This window comes from Benincasa hispida, chromosome 2 (assembly GCF_027475165.1).
Source record: "Benincasa hispida cultivar pf3 chromosome 2, pf3_genome.v1.1, whole genome shotgun sequence".
Taxonomy (NCBI): domain Eukaryota; kingdom Viridiplantae; phylum Streptophyta; class Magnoliopsida; order Cucurbitales; family Cucurbitaceae; genus Benincasa; species Benincasa hispida.
This window is the reverse complement of record NC_143479.1, coordinates 28,530,874-28,549,514: the sequence shown is the minus strand read 5'-3', so window position 1 is coordinate 28,549,514 and position 18,641 is coordinate 28,530,874. Positions and strand designations below refer to the sequence as shown.

The 18,641-nt window shown below is 33.5% G+C and overlaps 2 protein-coding genes across 5 annotated transcripts; both read left to right on the top strand.

The window, feature by feature from the left end:
- The first annotated feature begins 2,181 nt into the window (after positions 1-2,181).
- Positions 2,182-6,606, top strand: LOC120071377 (proteinaceous RNase P 1, chloroplastic/mitochondrial-like). Its single transcript, XM_039023624.2, has 7 exons — positions 2,182-4,039; positions 4,121-4,210; positions 4,307-4,488; positions 4,635-4,755; positions 4,951-5,019; positions 5,196-5,334; positions 6,098-6,606. Exons 1-7 carry the CDS (start codon positions 2,288-2,290, stop codon positions 6,319-6,321), a joined length of 2,577 nt encoding a protein of 858 aa, XP_038879552.1. The 5' UTR covers positions 2,182-2,287; the 3' UTR covers positions 6,322-6,606.
- A 12-nt stretch (positions 6,607-6,618) lies between these two features.
- LOC120071378 (putative protein ABIL1) lies at positions 6,619-9,577 on the top strand. 4 transcript variants are annotated; one of them, XM_039023625.2, is made up of 8 exons: positions 6,619-7,029; positions 7,687-7,769; positions 8,199-8,346; positions 8,432-8,531; positions 8,645-8,681; positions 8,772-8,974; positions 9,161-9,231; positions 9,334-9,577. In XM_039023625.2, exons 1-8 carry the CDS (start codon positions 6,949-6,951, stop codon positions 9,421-9,423), a joined length of 813 nt encoding a protein of 270 aa, XP_038879553.1. In that variant the 5' UTR covers positions 6,619-6,948; the 3' UTR covers positions 9,424-9,577. The 4 variants fall into 4 exon arrangements, with proteins under 4 accessions (XP_038879553.1, XP_038879554.1, XP_090166978.1 ...); XM_039023626.2 differs by having other exon boundaries at positions 6,793-7,029; positions 8,772-8,959; XM_090310852.1 differs by having other exon boundaries at positions 6,857-7,029; positions 8,186-8,346; positions 8,772-8,959.
- Positions 9,578-18,641: the final 9,064 nt, after the last annotated feature.

Here is an 18,641-nt window from a genome sequence, read left to right as displayed (position 1 = left end):
TGTTGTGTTCGGATTTTTGTTCGAGGTTTCGTTGAAGAAGGTCTTCAAGAGGTTCGTGACTGTTCGAGGGATTTGTGAAGAAAGGTTCTTCAAAGGTGATATTTCTTGAACTTATTTCTTGTAAAAGCATGTTGTAAGTTATTTTAAATGCATATCACTTGTATGTCTACTGTAAACTTAGTATTCGATAATTAATGAAATTTGGACGATCCGTTTCGGCTCAAGGTTCTCCTCATACGAGTTCCTCACTTAACTCACATCATTTTTGTCTTTTGTCTCGTGAAGTTACTTCACAAGACGAGCTTCACGAGAAATGAACTCAACGAACTCAACTTCACGACACAAATTTAAATCCAAAACATTAACTTAGGCAGCAAGCCATATCAGCATTTAAATCATCTACTTGGACAGATCTGTTAATTTAAATAGTTATGTTAACGAAGAGGACCTTTTAAACCTATTATTGAAAACTTAAGGACTAAAACAGCTAATTTGAAATTTTAGGGACTAGACACACCTATTTCAAAAACTTGGGGACTTTTTTCCTTACAAAAACATATATATGTATCTTCATTCAACCAAATTATATTTCACTCTATGAAATTATGTTTAAAGTATTTCCAACTGTGTCTATCATATTTGATATTTATTATAAATTACCAAATAAAGCATATATATAACTTTGGTCATTATATCTTTCATTATTTTTCAATTTCATATCAAATATTTACTATTTAAATTTAATTAGGAGTATTTTTAAAAAAAACTATGTCCTAAGGATTTTTAACTACATATGTGTCCTCTAACTAGTTAATTTAAAAGATTTTTTTTTATAAAAAAATTCTAATTAATTAAATTTCACTATTTCTCATCACTATTAAAATTATAATTAAAATTTTACTTGATAAATATTCTAAATTAATCCATGGACATTAATGCTAATGATTGAAAGTGAGTATTTAATTAAAAAAAGTTAAAAGCGTAAATCTTGAAACGTATGGACAAAATAAAACTCAAAACTCAAGGGTAAAATTATAACATTTTGAAACTTACGAAGTAAACTGAAACCAAATTCAAAACTCAAGGACTAAAGGTGTAACATTTTGAAACCTAGAGACCAAAGGAAAACTAAACTCAAAATTTATGAACCACAAAGTATTTTTCCTTTTTTATATACATAAAATAGTTTGTTGGAGTTCTGAATTGCCTATATTTGATGAAGAGCATGTTGGGTTGTCATTGCTCTGTCATTGGTTATTGCATCAAAAAATGTGTCACTGGATGATTCTCAAGATGTTGATTCTGCAAATTATTTTTTCTTTATATGGAATATTCTATAATTTTATTTCTTTGGGATGTTCTCCTTATTTATGGTATGTCGAATTTGATTGGAGTTATTTTTCCTTCTTTCCACTGTGTCTATTTAAAGGCAAGATGATGTCTTGCTAGGGTTGCCATTTTTGTGTTGAAAGTGAAGTACGATTGTGCATTTTGGCTGAACAACAAAGTTCTCTGTGATCTTAGAGTTTGTGAAAGTAGGAAGTTTAATCAATATTTAGTGGCATGTTGTATCATTGTTCATGAAGTGTTTGAATCAATCTTGAGAAGAGATCCTTGTCCTTAGGGGAGCTTAAGGTATCATTGATTGAAAAGAGATTTTCATCCTTAAGGGGATCCTAAAGTAACATTGACTTAGAAGGTCTTCTCAAACTTGAAGGAGCCTAAGTTTATCAAGTAAAATTGAAGGTGAAAAGATAAAGAGGGTGTCTCACACTTAGGGAGAATCTAAGTAATTCTTCACTAATATTTATGTACTTAGAAGGAGTCTAAGTTCTATTGAGAATGAATCTCACATCTAAGGGAGCTTAGATGATCAATAATAAGTTAAGTCTTACGTGTGTCACTATACTAGTCATTACTTTACAAATAACTACAACATTGTCAATACTTGACTTTTTTACATTAGTGAATTCATCTTTTCCAGACATTTTCTTAAATGTAGGTGATATATCACCGAACTGGATTACCAAACTCTGTGTGTTGTTCGCTTATTTTATTATTCGTATTTTATTTATTATTATGTGATTGTCAAAACTATCTATAGAATATTCATATTTGGGTAACGGATCACCTTTAATTTCATACTTATTACATTATCATGAGGTTTCCACAAGATGTAACTTAACTACTTTTAATCTTTAGATTATTACGTGCCACGCAGACAATGGTCTCTGAATGCGCGGGGAAATTATTGATGGCATAGCCAACTTATCGACGTCTTGCAAATATGGAACCATATCACATCGTTGTTAATGGTGCTTCAAACCTCCCACAAATGGCTTCTTCTTCCTTAATTTCTGTGCAGCACAACCATTTTTTCTCCTCCGACACTCTCTGTAAGTTTTCATCAACCCTTACTACATTCAATTCCCCTAGTTTATCGCGTGTTCCCACTTTCTCTTCTCCCAAACACACACTTCGTTTAGTTAAAGTAGGAGATGGAGTTGCAGGAGAATTTTCTACTACCAAAAACCGTAAACCTCCGAATAGACCTTCGTCTTCGGTGACCCAGAAGCTAAACAAAAATGGGTCTCCTCATTTAGGGTATGGAAATGAAACTCTTGTTAAGAAATCTGTGGAAGACCTTGTTAATTTAGAAGTGGAGGAGAGAAATGGGAAAAGACTTGAGAAGGGTAAAAACGCGAGGAATAGCTCTGGCTCTGTTAATGGAATGAAAATGGGTACTGGGATTTCTTTCGTTAAGACTAGAAGTGACAGTGGTTCACTGAAGCTTTCTGGGGGTTCAAGGGATGGTGGGAAAATTAAGGAAAAGAGAAAGCTAAATCAGGTGGTAGAGGAGAAGGAGAAATTATTAAAAGGGAATAACGATATCCCATTTAGAGCAAACTTGGATATGTGTTCGAAGACAGGGGATTTCATGGGGGCAATTAAATTGTATGAATGGGCTCAAAGGGAAGGAATTAAGCTGCAGCAATATCATTATGCTGTCATTTTGTATCTTTGTTCCTCAGCGGCTTTAGGTGTTATTCAGCCTGCTAAGAGTGGTAGTGTTAACCGAACTTCAAATTCATTAACTTTGTCTAAGGTGGGTTCTAATGAAAATCCCATTATACTGGATGAACAACATTCCTCCAAGACTAGCTATGTTTCAAAGAGTGAAAGTTGTGGAAGAACAGAATTGAGTGCCCAAAATGATAGAAGTAACTCAGATGGGATGATTGAAAATAAGGATATAGTTCATACCAATGGATCTATGGTGCCCAAAGCTTGGATTTTGGATGAGAAGAGCCATTCTAATATTTTGGTAAATGAGGATATTAAAAAATATGCTCTCGAGAGGGGATTTGAAATCTACAAGAAAATGTGCACAGAAAAGATCCCAATGAATGAAGCAACCTTGACGTCTGTGGCTCGAATGGCAATGTCCATGGGTGATGGGGATATGGCCTTTGATATGGTGAAGCAGATGAAGCCATTAGGACTTAATCCTAGATTGCGCTCTTATGGCCCTGCCCTTTCTGCTTTCTGCAAAAATGGGGAATTGGATAAAGCATTTTCAGTTGAGAAGCACATGTTGGAGCATGGTGTCTATCCAGAAGAGCCTGAGTTGGCAGCACTTTTAAGAGTAAGTATAGACGCGTCTAATGCTGAGAAGGTGTATTATTTGTTGCATAAACTAAGAACAAGTGTAAGACAAGTCTCGTCCTCTACAGCCGATCTTATTAGTACCTGGTTCAAGAGCAAAGATGCTGCAAGAGTCGGAAAAGTAAAATTGGATAGAAAAAGAATAAAGAAAGCAATGGAAAATGGTGGTGGAGGTTGGCATGGACTGGGATGGTTGGGAAGGGGAAAGTGGAGTGTATCATCTACAAATGTTGGAAAGGATGGCTTGTGTAAATCCTGTGGGGAAAAATTGGCAACAATTGATCTTGATCCTATTGAAACTGAGAATTTTGCTGAATCTGTTGCAGCTATAGCCACACAAAGAGAGAAAAATTCAAGTTTTCAGAAATTTCAAGTATGAGAAGTCCTTTATGTATTGTTCTTCATAATCTCAACGTTCTAAAAAGTTATATGGAAGTGATTTTTTTTCCTGCAGAAATGGCTTGAATATTATGGACCATTTGAAGCAGTGATTGATGCTGCTAATGTAGGTTTATTTAGCCAAAGAAAATTCACACCATCTAAAGTAAGTTATCACCATCAGCGCACAATGGTACTAATCATTTGAACAGTTTTTCCCTTTTTTGTTCTTGTGGAGTCTCATTTCTGGCCATTGCTTTAGGTCAATTTAATTTCCAACGGGATACGACAGAAGCTTCCTTCAAAGAAGTGGCCACTGATTGTATTGCATAACAGGCGAATCACTGGACGTAAGATGGAAGAACCAGTTAATAAAACATTGATTGAGAAGTGGAAAAATGCTGATGCACTATATGCAACGCCTACTGGATCAAATGATGATTGGTGAGAAATAATTCCTCAACAATTGCATCTACTTGTACAAACTACAACAATACACGCATCTACATACATTAACTTTACAGTTTGATGAATAACGTGTGAAATCTTTTCTTTCATCGATGTGAAGCATCAACTAACGTATTCTTCAGGTACTGGTTGTATGCAGCAATCAAATTCAAGTGCTTAATCGTGACGAACGATGAGATGAGAGATCACACGTTCCAATTACTTGGAAATGATTTCTTCCCTAGATGGAAAGAAAGGCATCAAGTGAGTAAAGCTCCTCCAAAGAGAACTCTCTTAGTAAAAAAGGCTTTTCAACAAACTTAATTTTCCCTGTCCAATGCTTCCCATTTCCATATCTAAGTAAATGAGGTCGAGAATTGTTTTCTATTTTTAAAATGATTGGCATTGGTTGTTTTAAATGATTGCTAATACAGAACGTTCTTGGTTTCTTATTGGCAGGTGCATTTTAGCTTCTCTGCTACTGGTCCAGTATTTCACATGCCTCCACCATGTTCCGTCGTAATTCAGGTCACCTATTATAATAAGTCATAATAATAGATTGCAAACATACAAACATGTCTCTCTGTGACTAGGAAGTAGGAACGGAAGAAATGTGATGACTTGTCTCTATATGGCATATCTTTTGTCACAATCTCAAGAATTAAATATTTAATAATACGTTTCATCGTATAATTTGTTAACAGGAATCGGAGAAAGGGCATTGGCATGTGCCCCTTGCATCAGAGCAGAGTTATGAAGAAGATAGAAAATGGTTATGTATTACAAGAGGGAATTCACAATCTCACATGATCATGAGGCAAGAGCCTCCACACAAAGTTGAAGGTACTTAATAATTCCTTCACCCAGTAGTTCCTCATTGGAATACATTTATGACATGTTTGAGAGTGATTTTGAAATGGTTAAAATCATTTTTGACGTGTTTAATATCACCCTAAAACACACGTTTAATCACTCAAAATCAATTAAATGTTGAGTTTTACATTTTGAAATGCATTTTTCATACTAAAATTGCTTTTAGATATTAAAAACATTTTCTAAATGATTTTGAAAATGATAAAAGTGATTTTAATCATTTTAGAATCACTCACAAATCACAAATATGTCATTTGCTGGTTACTTAAGCAGGCAAGCACTATCCCAAACCATCGCTCTTTAGGGTGACTATGTTACCTTGTGTTGTCTCGGAGTTCTGGTTTAAAATCTTAGACTTCTCCATAAAACATTGGATTAACTTACAAGTTTCCCTGTCAAATACTGTTGGATCAAAGTGGTTGCCACACATGATTAATCGGGTCTTCGAGCATAGCTCAACTGATTTAGACATATACTTTTTGATCAGGAGGTCAGAGTTCTGAATGATTAATTTGGTGTGTTTTAAATTGGCATGGGACATTCAGTACCAAAATATTCACCATTAAGCGTATGATTTTTTTTTTTTTTGAAAAGACTACCTATGATATTGACTAACTTTGTTGTGGCACCTCTTGGTTTGTGTCACAACATTATTTCTGAATTACGTGTCTACCTCTCTTTCAAACCTCTTCTGTTTTTCTGTTAATCTAATCTGCCCATCATCATTGAACAGAACCGCAGCCTCTTCTTCTCAGCAAAGGAAATTTGGGAGCTCGAGCTGACGTTGAGATCAAGAAACAACCCTCAAGTCAAGTCCACACGAGAACTTCACAGGAAAATTACAAGAGTCTCAAACAAATACTTTCTGCAGCTGTGTTCTTGAACAAATGCAACTTACTATTAGAAATAGAGGCCGCAGAAAAGCGTGGTGGCTGCACCATAGACTTTCAAATATGAAAAAAAAAAATGGAGAGATATCTTCCATGGTTGGCCACCATACCAAATTTCCCTTTTCCATTTGCTATCTCAGTGCTGTAACTGTAACTCAGATATTCTTCACCTAACATATCAATGAGTAGTGAAAAGAAAGGGGAAAAGAGTTTATCATAAGATAAGTGGTCATGAGAATGCAAGTTTCAAAATTTTGGCATTCAGCAACGAAACCCATTCGTAGAATAGCTTCTCGAAATTGTAAAATTGTACCTTTTATTGATATTCGTATAAAGAAGCTTTCAACGGGTATTTACAATCTTGAAAAAGCAAATGGGTGTCAATGATACAAATAGAAGTCACGGGCTGAAACTATATCTGTCATTTTCTCTTTCTTTGTTTTTGAATTTTTATTCAAAATATTGTCAGATTCTCTCCCTTCAATCGTTTTCGAACTTTATCTGTTGCTTTTAATATCATTCCAAGTTTGATTTGTACATATTAATCACAGGCCTACAGTCATTATCTTTCTCTTATCAGAGACAAAAGCTCCTTTCTCTTCCTCTTGTTTGCGAAAGAAAAATAGGCATCCGCTTCTAGGGAGCTTTTACAACCATTTTAACTTTTCATATCTGTTCAAGCACGGTGAGGAGAATGTTGAGCTCTATATCTTCTGGTGGTTTGAATGCAGAAGGGGCGGCTGAGGAAGCTACTAGCTTTCAGAATGCTCTCCTGGTACACCTTGCTTATTCCCTCTTTAATTTCATCTCTTATCTGCAAAACAAATTTGCATTTTTCTAAGTAAATATTGTATGAGCTTCTCTGGCTTTTTCCATTTTGGAACAAATTCAAAATCTCAGCAGAAAAAGGAAAGAAAAAAAATACTAAGGAAGGGTATGATATGGTTGAACTTTACTGGTTTTTTTTTTTTTTTTTTTCATGGGAACAAATTCAAACTTTCTGTAGGGGGGAAAAAAAAAAAGAATGGCTATAAAAATGAATGAACTTTACTGGGTTTCTTTTCCCGGAACAGTTTCAAACACTCTGCAGAAAGAAAAATGGGAAGGAATGGTTATATGATGTGAAACCCAACTGAAGTATTGTGTTTGCATATTGGTTGAGTTTTGAGCTGTACCATGGAAAAATATTTCTTTGGCAGTTATTCTCAACTGTGTAGCGGGGATGATAATTTTCTAAAAATATGCAGAACTTAAAAGCACTTTATGCACATATTAATTAGAATGGTTATCAGAACAGGCTCTACAACATATATTGGTATATGTAACTATTTGATTGGCATCACACCTTTGTTAGGTAATTTATATATTCTTTTAATCGTGCGATCTCCAACACCATGCGTAAATTTTTCATTTTTAATCATTTGGGTTTCAGGAACTGAAAGGGTTGCGTTCCCAGCTTCATCAAGCGGCAGACTACTGTGAAACAACGTTCCTGAAAACTAAAGAGAAGAATGAGTGAGTTTGTTCTCTTTTTGTATTGAGGCAAATTTCCTATGGTTAAAATTTACTTTGAAAATGTTTATAGAATTGAAAAATTAGTAAAATAAGAACAGTTAGTGTATATTGAAAGATATTAGTTAAAGAAAGTGTATGCATAGTGGAAGATGAACAAAAGAAAGTGGATAGGAAATGAAAGAAACTGCATAAAGGTAAACATGACAAAAGAAAGTGTGTGTAAAGATGGATATTATAGGGGAAAAGTGTAGGTAAAGAAAAGTTGGTTTGAGAAGGTTCATACTGAAAGAAAGTTTGTATTTTGAGAAATTTCAAACGTATATATTTTATGTAAAAGTACTTTTAAACATTCAAAAGAATTTCTAACTTGGCTAAAAACACTCCTGTAACATACCGTGAGCTGAAAATGATACCAGTTTACAACTGCAGAGTGCTGGAAAACACAAAAGAGTATGTATGCAGGGCCATGGTAACTGTGGTTGATCATCTTGGAAATGTCACTTCCAATTTAGAGAGCTGCATTTCTCAGACTAATGCCTTCAACGAGGTTGAGCTTCGATTAAACTGCTTAAACCAAGTATGTATTCTCTGATTCTTAACTACAACATTCATTCAGACGTATCCTATCGCATGTTTCATTAGAAACCTTTGGTTTTTGGCAGAGGCTCCTCACCTGCAAACAATATTCTCAAAAGCTTGAACTATGCCGACTACGTTGGAGCGAAATCCTGCCTAGGTATCATCCCCGCTACGTCTCTCCTGGTGAGCAATTACTCTCTCTCACACACTCATCTCGTTTGTCATCTCATTTAACAATAACACCAATCTATAGCCATTCATTTCAATAATTTCTTTCCATGGTTCTGCTGTTCCAGTTAGCAAAAATGCTGAGCAATTAACTCGAAGTTCGAGGTGCACCTTTTTTCCTTAGCTCATTTTTTTCCCTCTCAATGATCAACATGTAGATATATATAATGTTTGTGTCTGACGGCTTGATTACAGTATGAACCAGTGGAGAGACTCAAAAGACCTCCCGTTTGCGAAGACCATTGATAACTGCAAGCCGGACATTTTTACAGATAAGCCAATGCCAGTTCTGTTGTACAAATTCTACACGTATAATCTCTCCCTTTCCAAAAACTTAAGTCATAGATTCACTTCAAAGAAAGATGACAAGGAGAAAACAATAGGTAAACTTCAAAAAGGTAAAAATTAAGTCCTATTACAACCTGACGATATAAATGAGTATGACAATTCATTCACTTGATAAAGTTTCATATCTTGGGTGTTTTCAAGATGAGATTTTGACTAAATATTTCAACAGTCATTAACTTACTGGACTAAAAGGATGGGATTTTGGAATGATATTCTTCTTCTTTTCCTTGTTTTAGCAATATTACCAGCTGGTGATCATGGGTTTTCAGTGCAACCAAAAGGTCCAAATTCTACATTTTATTTTCAGGTACATATCCCATGGTGATCTTTAATGAATCTGTTTTAAGCTTTTGGAAATTTCCCGTTCAGTTGTGTGTTTATTGTTTAAATTTTGGATTTGCATTTGCAGGTTTCTAATCAGAAGCGTGGACGCCATAGAAAATCAAAACTTGGGAGTGATATATTTTCCCTCCTAAAGCGAACTAAACAAATAGCTTAACAAAAGATAAGCTTTGAGAATGCATTGTAATAATTCTTTGAGCATCAATGCATTCTTTTTAATATTCTCTTAGCCCTTATCTTTACTTGTTGACTAGAATATTAGCACGAGATTGAAAATAAATTTTGATAACTATTTAGACCTCGTTTTTTAATCATTTCGTTTTTTTATTTTTGGCTTTTTAAAAATTAAGTTTATTTTCTCACATTTTTTTACGTTAGCATACATTTTTCTTAAGTATAAGAGTTGAATTTTTAGCCAAATTTTAAAAACAGATACAAGACTTTAAGAACTATTTTTTTAGTTTTCAAATTTTGGCTTGGTTTTTGAAAACAGAAGTAGAAATTAGATGAAAAAACAAGAAATTTAGAGGTGGTAGAAGTCTTTGTAGGCTTAACTTTCAAAAACTAAGAACAAAAAATCAAATGATTAACAATGACTCATAATTTTTGAGTTTTTGAAAAATTAAGTTAGAAGCATTACTTTCATCTATAAGTTTCTTTGTTTTGTTATTCATTTTAAGGTAGATCATTGAAAATCAAGCCAAGTTTTGAAAACTAAAAATAGTATTCTACTTAACGACTATTTGGTTTTTAAAAATTGTATTTATTTGTTTGCAAACAATTTACAAGATCTTAACCAAATTTAAAAAACAATCTTTAAATTGTTTTCTTTTCTTTTCTTTTTTTCTTTTTAATTTTCAAATTTTGATTTGGTTTTTTGAAATCATTGATACGAAGTAGGTAGCAAGTTAAAGAAAAGGGGCTATTTGGGAATGGGTTATTATAATCCACTTCATGTTTGGGATACCAAATATATCGTGGTGTGTACAGCTATTTACAATCTATAAATAAGTATAGTAAATACTATTTCAAAATTATATTTGTTTTATTGTAGTATTGGTCACTCATCCTCCTTTTTTTTTTTTTTTTTTCTAGTGTTTACTCAACCATAAATAATTTACATCTCAAACACCAACTATTATGACCTAAACTAAAATAATTGTACCCCAAACACCAATTATAATAACTACTAATCAACTCAGTGTCCCAAATGCCTTAGAGGTAGAAGGTAGGTAACAAGTTAATTTTTTTTTTTAATTCGACTTATAAACACTGATTTTACCTCTAAGTTTGTTTAATTTATTACCTACTTTCTACCGATATTTTTGAAAAACTTAAAATGGAAAATAAATTCGTTTTAATTTCATTTATTGTATTTGTTATTTTATTTTGAATGATTTCTAAGTATCTAAGTATACGTAAACATTTAATACAGAATTTTAGATATAAATGATTGGCCCTTTCTCCACCGCCCTTATGACATTTTAACCAACAAATCTATTAATTGGGACATCAGTGTGTTATCAAGATAACAACTTCCTCATTTGGGAAACAATATTTGGATGATGATTGAATTATAAGCTTAATTAATGTTTTCAGGCTAATTTTCAAAATAAAAATTTGGAGACATACTTAAAAGTTAGTTAAAATTTTCCATAATTTCCTTCTCAAAAAGAAAAAAATCCATAATTTCAAATGGAAGTTGGTGTTTTGAAGCAAAAGAAAAATCTAATTATATTGAGTTGAGACAGACGTCTATATAAACAAGCCGAAGTCAATATAGTTGCCATTTTTAAATGGTTAATTATCCACCAATAATACAATATTATTTTGATTACGTTCTTAAAAAATTGACCTTTTTTTTTGTCTCTTTAAACTAATTTCTTTTAGCCCCCTCCTCTTTTCTTGCTTTACAATATTACTTTAGAAATGAAAGAGAATGGATTGAAATGTATACTTGCAGCATCCTAAATTTACAGATAATTTTAATATGATTATCTTGAATTATTTGAATTATATTTTGAATGCCTTTGGTTAAAATTGAATTGTTGGTTAAGATAATGCAATTTGAATTATAAGTGATAAAAAAAAAGATTTGAAAATTTGGGTTTAATTTTATTGGGAGATTTGAGAATTTGAGTTTAATTTGGAGATTTAGTATTTTGAAAGGAATTAATTTTAGTTTGATGGATTTGTGGAGGTGGAGAAGGGAAATAAAAAATATATATGAAATGATATACATACATACATACACACATATATATATATATATATGTACAAACCACCACCACACAATCTTTTCTTCTCCGTCCAAGCTCTAAGCCGCTACTCACCTTTAGTCCGCCAAGCCTAGCTGTTCATCAAGTCGAGTCTGCAGTCGATCGCACTGTTGATCGACGTGGGTCTCTGGACACTTGGTGGTTTTTCTTCCTTTTCCGTCTCTCTCTCCGTGTCAGATCTATGCAGCCCGCTCGATCCTCCTCCGATCGTTGATGCACCCAATTGCAGACATCACGTGCCTCTGCCGTCGAACAAGAATTTTTAAATAAACTTATACTCTGGTTAAATTTTCTTTTTGCTTAAAATGTTGGATTTTGGTTGAATGTGTTAAAAGTGATTTTCTTTTGAATTTACACATGTATGTTGTAACAGCCTAAATGTAGCTGAGAAAGTTGGTCATTATAGTCGGAATCAGAGTCCGAGGTTATAGGTTCTATAGACTGGCTTACAATGTAAGTCCGAAATATGTCCGAGTAGTAACAATATTATGAAAAGTTTTATATGAAAGTATTTGTTCAATTTAATGTCATAAGTTATGTTCTACTACTTGGTTAATCCTTTACGGAAGTTAGTATGAGATGATTATTCAGTTATAACTTAATAAGAAATCGATAAATGTTAAAAGTTACTTGACACCATATTATCTTATGAAATGATTGCTAAAAAAGAATAGATAGTTCAAAGTTCTTTAAACTTGATGAAACTATGTAGTGTTATGATATGATAGTAAAGATAGTAAAAGATGTATTTGTCTAAACTAGAGAACAAAGTAGTCCATTTGAGAATTCACTAAGGAACGGTGTTATGTTTTGCATTAGGTAATATAGTTGGTGGTAGAACGAATAAATCCCTCTCTCAAGGCACACACTCAAGTATAAGGTTAAAGTAGCTTTATAAATAAGAAAGAGAAGAAGAAAGACTATAGCTCTATTAAAGGTTACTTGATATTAAGTCAAAATGTTTCAAGAGAAATTTTGAAAGAATTAATAAGTCATGATCATTTTTTTTTGTGTTGGAGATTGGTGGATTGAGTAAAATGTCGTGTTTTGGTTCTTCATGTGTCGTGCCTAAAAGGAAGAAGAATTACTAGTTGAAGTATAAAGCGATAATGTGAAGAACTCTTTATAAGACCTAGGTAAGATGAATTGGTCAAGGACAAGATGGTTGAAGTTATAGTTGGCTTAAAATGGGAGAAAACAAGTTGCTGGATACTTGGATTTTGTTTATGTTCTTGTTGTGATGAAATGACTCGAGTTTAATTAACTATACCAAGAGGAAGGATAAGTATTTGGAGCTTAAAAGCCATGTTAAATTGTGGAGAGTACCCAACTAAAGTTTCAAGTTTGGAATTAAACTGTAGATTTTGAAGGGATTATAAATGGTCACATGTCTTGCTATAGAGATTATGTTCACTTGGAAAGTGAAAAGAACACATTAAATTTATGGGGTTTAACAAAGATAAGTGCGAGAAAAATAAAAGTACTTCAGGAAAGTTATTATTTTGGAGAGATAAAAAAAAACTAATGTGTTCAAAACTCCCAAGTACATAAGTATGATTTTGGTGTTCTAAGATAAAATTTTTGTGTTTGCAAGCCTTTGAGTTTGGTATCATAGAGAATCTCTTTGAATTTTGAAACTTTAGATATGAGCTTCAGCATGAGAGTGTTCCTTTTTTCCCCAAAATAAGAGGTAAGATAAAGATTAATAGAATGTTAGAAGGGTGTTACGGCAAGTTTCCTCTTTAAATTAGTAGAGGTGTTGGTGGAGATAACCTTTTAAGTAGAGTTACAGTAACAATAGTTTTCAGGAACTATTGATATGGAACATCGAGGCTTGTCATTAAGGAGGTACACATATAAATTTATTGGTGAAGTTTGGAAGGTTTTAACTTTGATCTTAAGTTATGACCAGAAATAAGTGAAGTCATCTTAATTAAAAAAAGAAAAGTAAATATTGCTTGATGGAACAACAAGTTCGTGTTAGTAATAGTAGAGTAAGTTCGATCTTTTAAGATCGCCATTAGTACAAGAGGTAGCCTTGAGAGTAGAGCTTGAGTTGACAGCAAGAAGCTCTTATAGCAAAGATGAAATAGCCCAAGTTACAAATACATGAATTATCAGACGAAGTTTTCTTATGCCTAATGTTTCGTATCAACTATCATGGGATGCAATGGAATGTCAAGGCAATCAGGTGCCAAATCTAGATTTCAAATCCTGGACTTGAAGCATCACACATAGTATATTTCTTATAGCATGGACAACAAGTTGATCGACTCTATGGAGATGGATATTCTCAAGATAGATTTATGAATCAAGATGGTTTTCATTTTAGAAACTATCTCCATAAGTCAATTACAATTATTATGAGATTATGGTGGTGCACTTTCAATCGATTGATGCTCTAGTATCCAAGGACTTCAATGTTGGGTTGTTTGTCCTAAAACTCGCAGTTTGTAAAGTTGAACACACTCTATTATCAATAGAGATGTTATTCAACATTCCTTCAATAAAGTTGTTATTGAATCTTTAAATTACATTCATAAAGTCTAAATTCAATAAACTAAGATCCATGGCTTTTACATGAATACTAGAACTTTATGTAGAGACATAAAAGATGGATTAAGTTCGAGTAATAGCCAAAATAGTCTATAGTATATGAATAAGGTTGGATGTCTTATTCTGGTAACACTATTGGATGTGGCCTACTCTGTAGTGGTTACAAGTTGTTGTAAAGGTGCTACAAACGAAGTGATTCTGATTCGTTCATGTATTTATATGAGAAGTGGAGACGTTCTATGCAATGAGCTTGCATAAGATCAGATTAAGAAATAAGTCACTCTTACTTTGTAACGTTGTTTATTGTTTAAGATTGACTATTTCGCTTAGATGACCTAGGTAACTCGATCTTATTCCTGAGCTAACTATGAACTTCTGTTTATTCGGGATTATCCTTAGATTGCATGGGTGAGGGTTGGGTCAACAACACCGACTCAATAAGTCTTCCATTTCAAGGGTAAGACCGGGTAGATAGCTAGGGACATAGGATGCAAAACGGAATTCACGCCTACCCAATTTAGAGATAGGAGAAATGTTGTTCTCTTAAGCACTGAATCTAGATCTTGAACAAGGGACCCCACCCTCTAACTAGCCCGAGAGGGATCTGATTAATGATTGGATCATAAACCAATTGTTCATGAGAGGATCAGTAGAAACATAAGGAACAAGATGTAATATCGGGGTAAAACAACATATTAACCCAACCTTTATTACGAACAACCTGTGAATAATCGACTTACTGGTTATGGTTAAATCATGTGGACACAAATATATCTACAGTGAAGAGAGTGCAACTATCGAGCTATAGTGGTGTGACTTGACAGTTAACGATTACTGATTAATTTGGACTATAGAGTATTAGCCAATTAATCTAAAACCCTTAGAGCTCATGATTTGTAGGTCCATAAGGTCCCTCTACTAGCTCGTAAAACATGAACACCTTGAATTATTAAATTGGGTGAATTTGGAATGGTATCAATTTGAATTGTTCAAATTAAAATTAGGGTTTGAGTTTGAATAATGTTCAAATTCAAATTAGGATTTGTATAATTATATTTGATATAATTAACGTTTAATTTATTGAAATTAAACGAAATTGGAGAGTTTATAATATTTAAAAATTGATTTAAATATCAATTACATGAATAAGATTCATGTTTAAAATTTAATGTGTGATTAATTTAATATTTGATATTAAATTAATTAATTAATTGATTAAAATTGTTTAATTAACTAAAAATCAAATTAAATTCCAATTTTAAATTCAATTTGAGAAATTAAATATTTAATTTGATTAATTATGAAATTAAATCAAATTGGATTTGATTATTTTACAATTAATTGAAAAAAAATGGATTTTTTTAAAAAATAGAGCTTTTAGTGGGTTTTTCTCACTTTCTTCAAGGATGAGGTGTTGCTCTTTTTAACTACATACAAATCCCATTAAATTTTTGAAGTAGTTGTTGGCCTTGAAGTTGATCTGAAGTGCTTGCATGTTTAGGTTATTTAAAACTCTCCATTTTTGCTAAGATTGAAGAGTTCTAGAACTGGAAAATGGTTTTCTGAAGTTCATCTTCTTCCTCACAAAACCCACATTTTCTAACTTCACAAATTCACTCAAATTCGAGTTCCACCACTCAAATTCAAGGCTGAGAATAGTAGAGAATATCTCTTGGTGGTTTAATTGTCGATTTGGATGTGAATTAACGTGAAGAGCAGCTTGGATTGGAAGATTCATCAAAGGTATGTAAAACTTGAAACCCACCTTTTGATTTTCTAAAATAATATGCTTTAGCACTCAAATTAAATGTACTTAGAGTGCTTATTGATTCTGATTGCTTCCGTTGCATGCTAGTATATCCTATTATTCAGGAACCTTATTTTTAAAGGGATTTCTAGACTCGTTCGTATTAGGGACTAAATAGTGGTATGTGATTGTTGTGAGACTAAAGAGTAACATGAGGATTGATGAGTAAGTTTTATGACCCTTGGCAGTAGAAAGCCTTGTGTCGAGATCCTAGTGATTATGAGGCTTAATTGGACAAAGTCGATCCTTAAACACATAGATAATGGAGAGGATATCACAGTTGACGCTCCTACAATATAAGCAATTTCCAATTGACCAGATTTTCTTTGTTATATATCTCGAGATTATGCCATCTATAGTATAGCCAGTAGCTCATGTGCACGTACAGAGATTTTTCTATGTTAGCATGATGGGTTGAGATACATGTTTTGGTGAATGGGACTTCTTAAGCTCAAGACAATTTTTAGAGTGAATGTGTTAAGCATTGTTGACTTTCAACATCTTAAGTTCATGGTGGAATATGGAAGAGGTTGTCACACTTCATGAGAAACCAACTTCATTTATGTCAAGTAGAGACCCTTGTTCCACAACCATTTTCGATAGTTTTCAAGAAACGGTAAAAGCTTCATGAGAGTTTGATACAAATTTTTACCTAAATATTGATGGTCAAACCTGAGTGTTTGAACCAAACTTTAGAGGACATGTCGTGCTCTTGCACGTCAGTTTTGCAGGAAGTTGAAATTCTCACTTGCATCTTATGAAGTTGTACTAATAGCAGTAATTAAGCGAAAATTAGCATAATGCCATTGGAAACTCTTCTAGGAAAGAGTTTTAAGTCTCTTATGTATTGATATGAGGTTGGGGAACGAAAATTGTTGGGGCTTAAGTTAGTGTAAACTACTAATGAGGCTATTAAAAAAACTAGAGAAAAATGCAAAAAGCTAATAGCATATAGAAGATTACCCCAATTTTAGACACAGTCACAGAGTTTGAGGTAGGTGATAAAGTATTTTTAGAAAGTAGTACCTATGAAAGGTGTTCTAAAGTTAGGAAGGAAGGGAAAGTTAAGTCCACATTTTATTGGGTCATTTGAGATCTTAGAGTGGGTCAGCCCTGTAGTTTATTGGTTAGCTCTACCGCCGAAACTTTTTGCAGTTCACAATGTTTTCCATGTCTCTATGTTAAGAAAGTATATAGTAGATTCATCTCATATAGTAGACTTCGAGCTCTTGTATATTCAGATGAGAATCTGAGTTATGAAGCAAAGACTAAGCAGATTCTTGCAATAGAAGTGAACTTTGAACAATTAGAGATCGCGTTAATAGAAGTTCTATGAAAAAATCAATAGTTCAAAGAGACAACATGGGAACAGTAGGATGAGATGAGAACACTGTATCCATAGCTCTTTCAAGACTAGAACTTTCAAGGACGAAAGTTTCTTTAGTAGGGAAGAGTATAACATCCTGAATTTTCAGGTAATTTTAACATGATTATCTTGAATTATTTGAATTGTCTCTTGAATATTTTTGGCTAAAATTGAATTGTTGGGTAAGATAATGCAATTTGAATTATAAGTGATAAGAAAATATTTGAAAATTTGGATTTAATTTTGTTGGAAGAATTTAGAATTTGAATTTAATTTGGAGATTTAATATTTTGTAAGGAATTAATTTTAATTTGATGGATTTGTTGAGGTGGAGAAGGGAAATAATATATATATATATATATTGCATAGTGAGTTAAAAAAAATAAAAGAAATTAAATCTCTCTCTCCTTCATGCGTACAAACCCTCACCACACTAGGGTTGGCAATGGGGCCGAGTCAGGGTGGAGGAGGGTTCCCCATCGGGGAAACGGGTCCCCGCGGGTCCCATTCCCTGTTTCCCGCGGGGATTTCCCATTTTTTTCTTTTAATTTTTTAAGTTTGGGCTTGACTTTTTGGACTTAAATTTAGAATTTATATATTCGATATTGGGCTTATAACACTATAAGTCTGTACATTATAAACATACATATAAATAAGTTATTTTATATATTATAAATATATATTTATAATATTAAAAATATAACTATATAAAATCGGAGTTGGGGATTAATTAGGGTCGGGGTCGGGGTCGGGATACCATCCCCGTCCCCGCCCCGTCCTCGGACAGGGTCCCGAAAAAATTCCCCGATTTGACCCCATCCCCGGTCAAACTGGGGATTCCTCGCCCCGATCGGGGTGGGGCCTCGCAGGAACCTGACCCCACCGAAAATTTTGCCAACCCTACACCACACAATCTTCTTCTTGTCTGTCAAAGTTATAAGTCGTTGCTCACCTTTAGTCCTCCAAGCGTAGCCGATTGTCAAGTCGAGTTCGCCGCCGATCGCACCATCGTCGTCGTGGATCTTTGGATGCTTGGTGGTTTTTCTTTCTTTTTCGTCTCTCTCTATGTGTGTCAATTCTGTGCAGCCCACTCGATCCTCCTCAGCTTGCTGTCACACCCAGTTGCAGACATCACGCGCTTTTACCGCCGAGCAAGAATTTTTAAATGAACTTATGCTTTGGTAAATTTTCCTTTTTTCTTAACATGTTGGATTTTGGTTGAATGTGTTAAAAGTGGTTTTGTTTTAAATTTACACAAGCATGTTGTAACGGCCTAAATGTAGTATGAAAAGTCGGTTCGTTACAATACTCATAACAAATCTATCATAATGTGATCTTATCTAAAATTGTGACTAGTAATTTTAGAT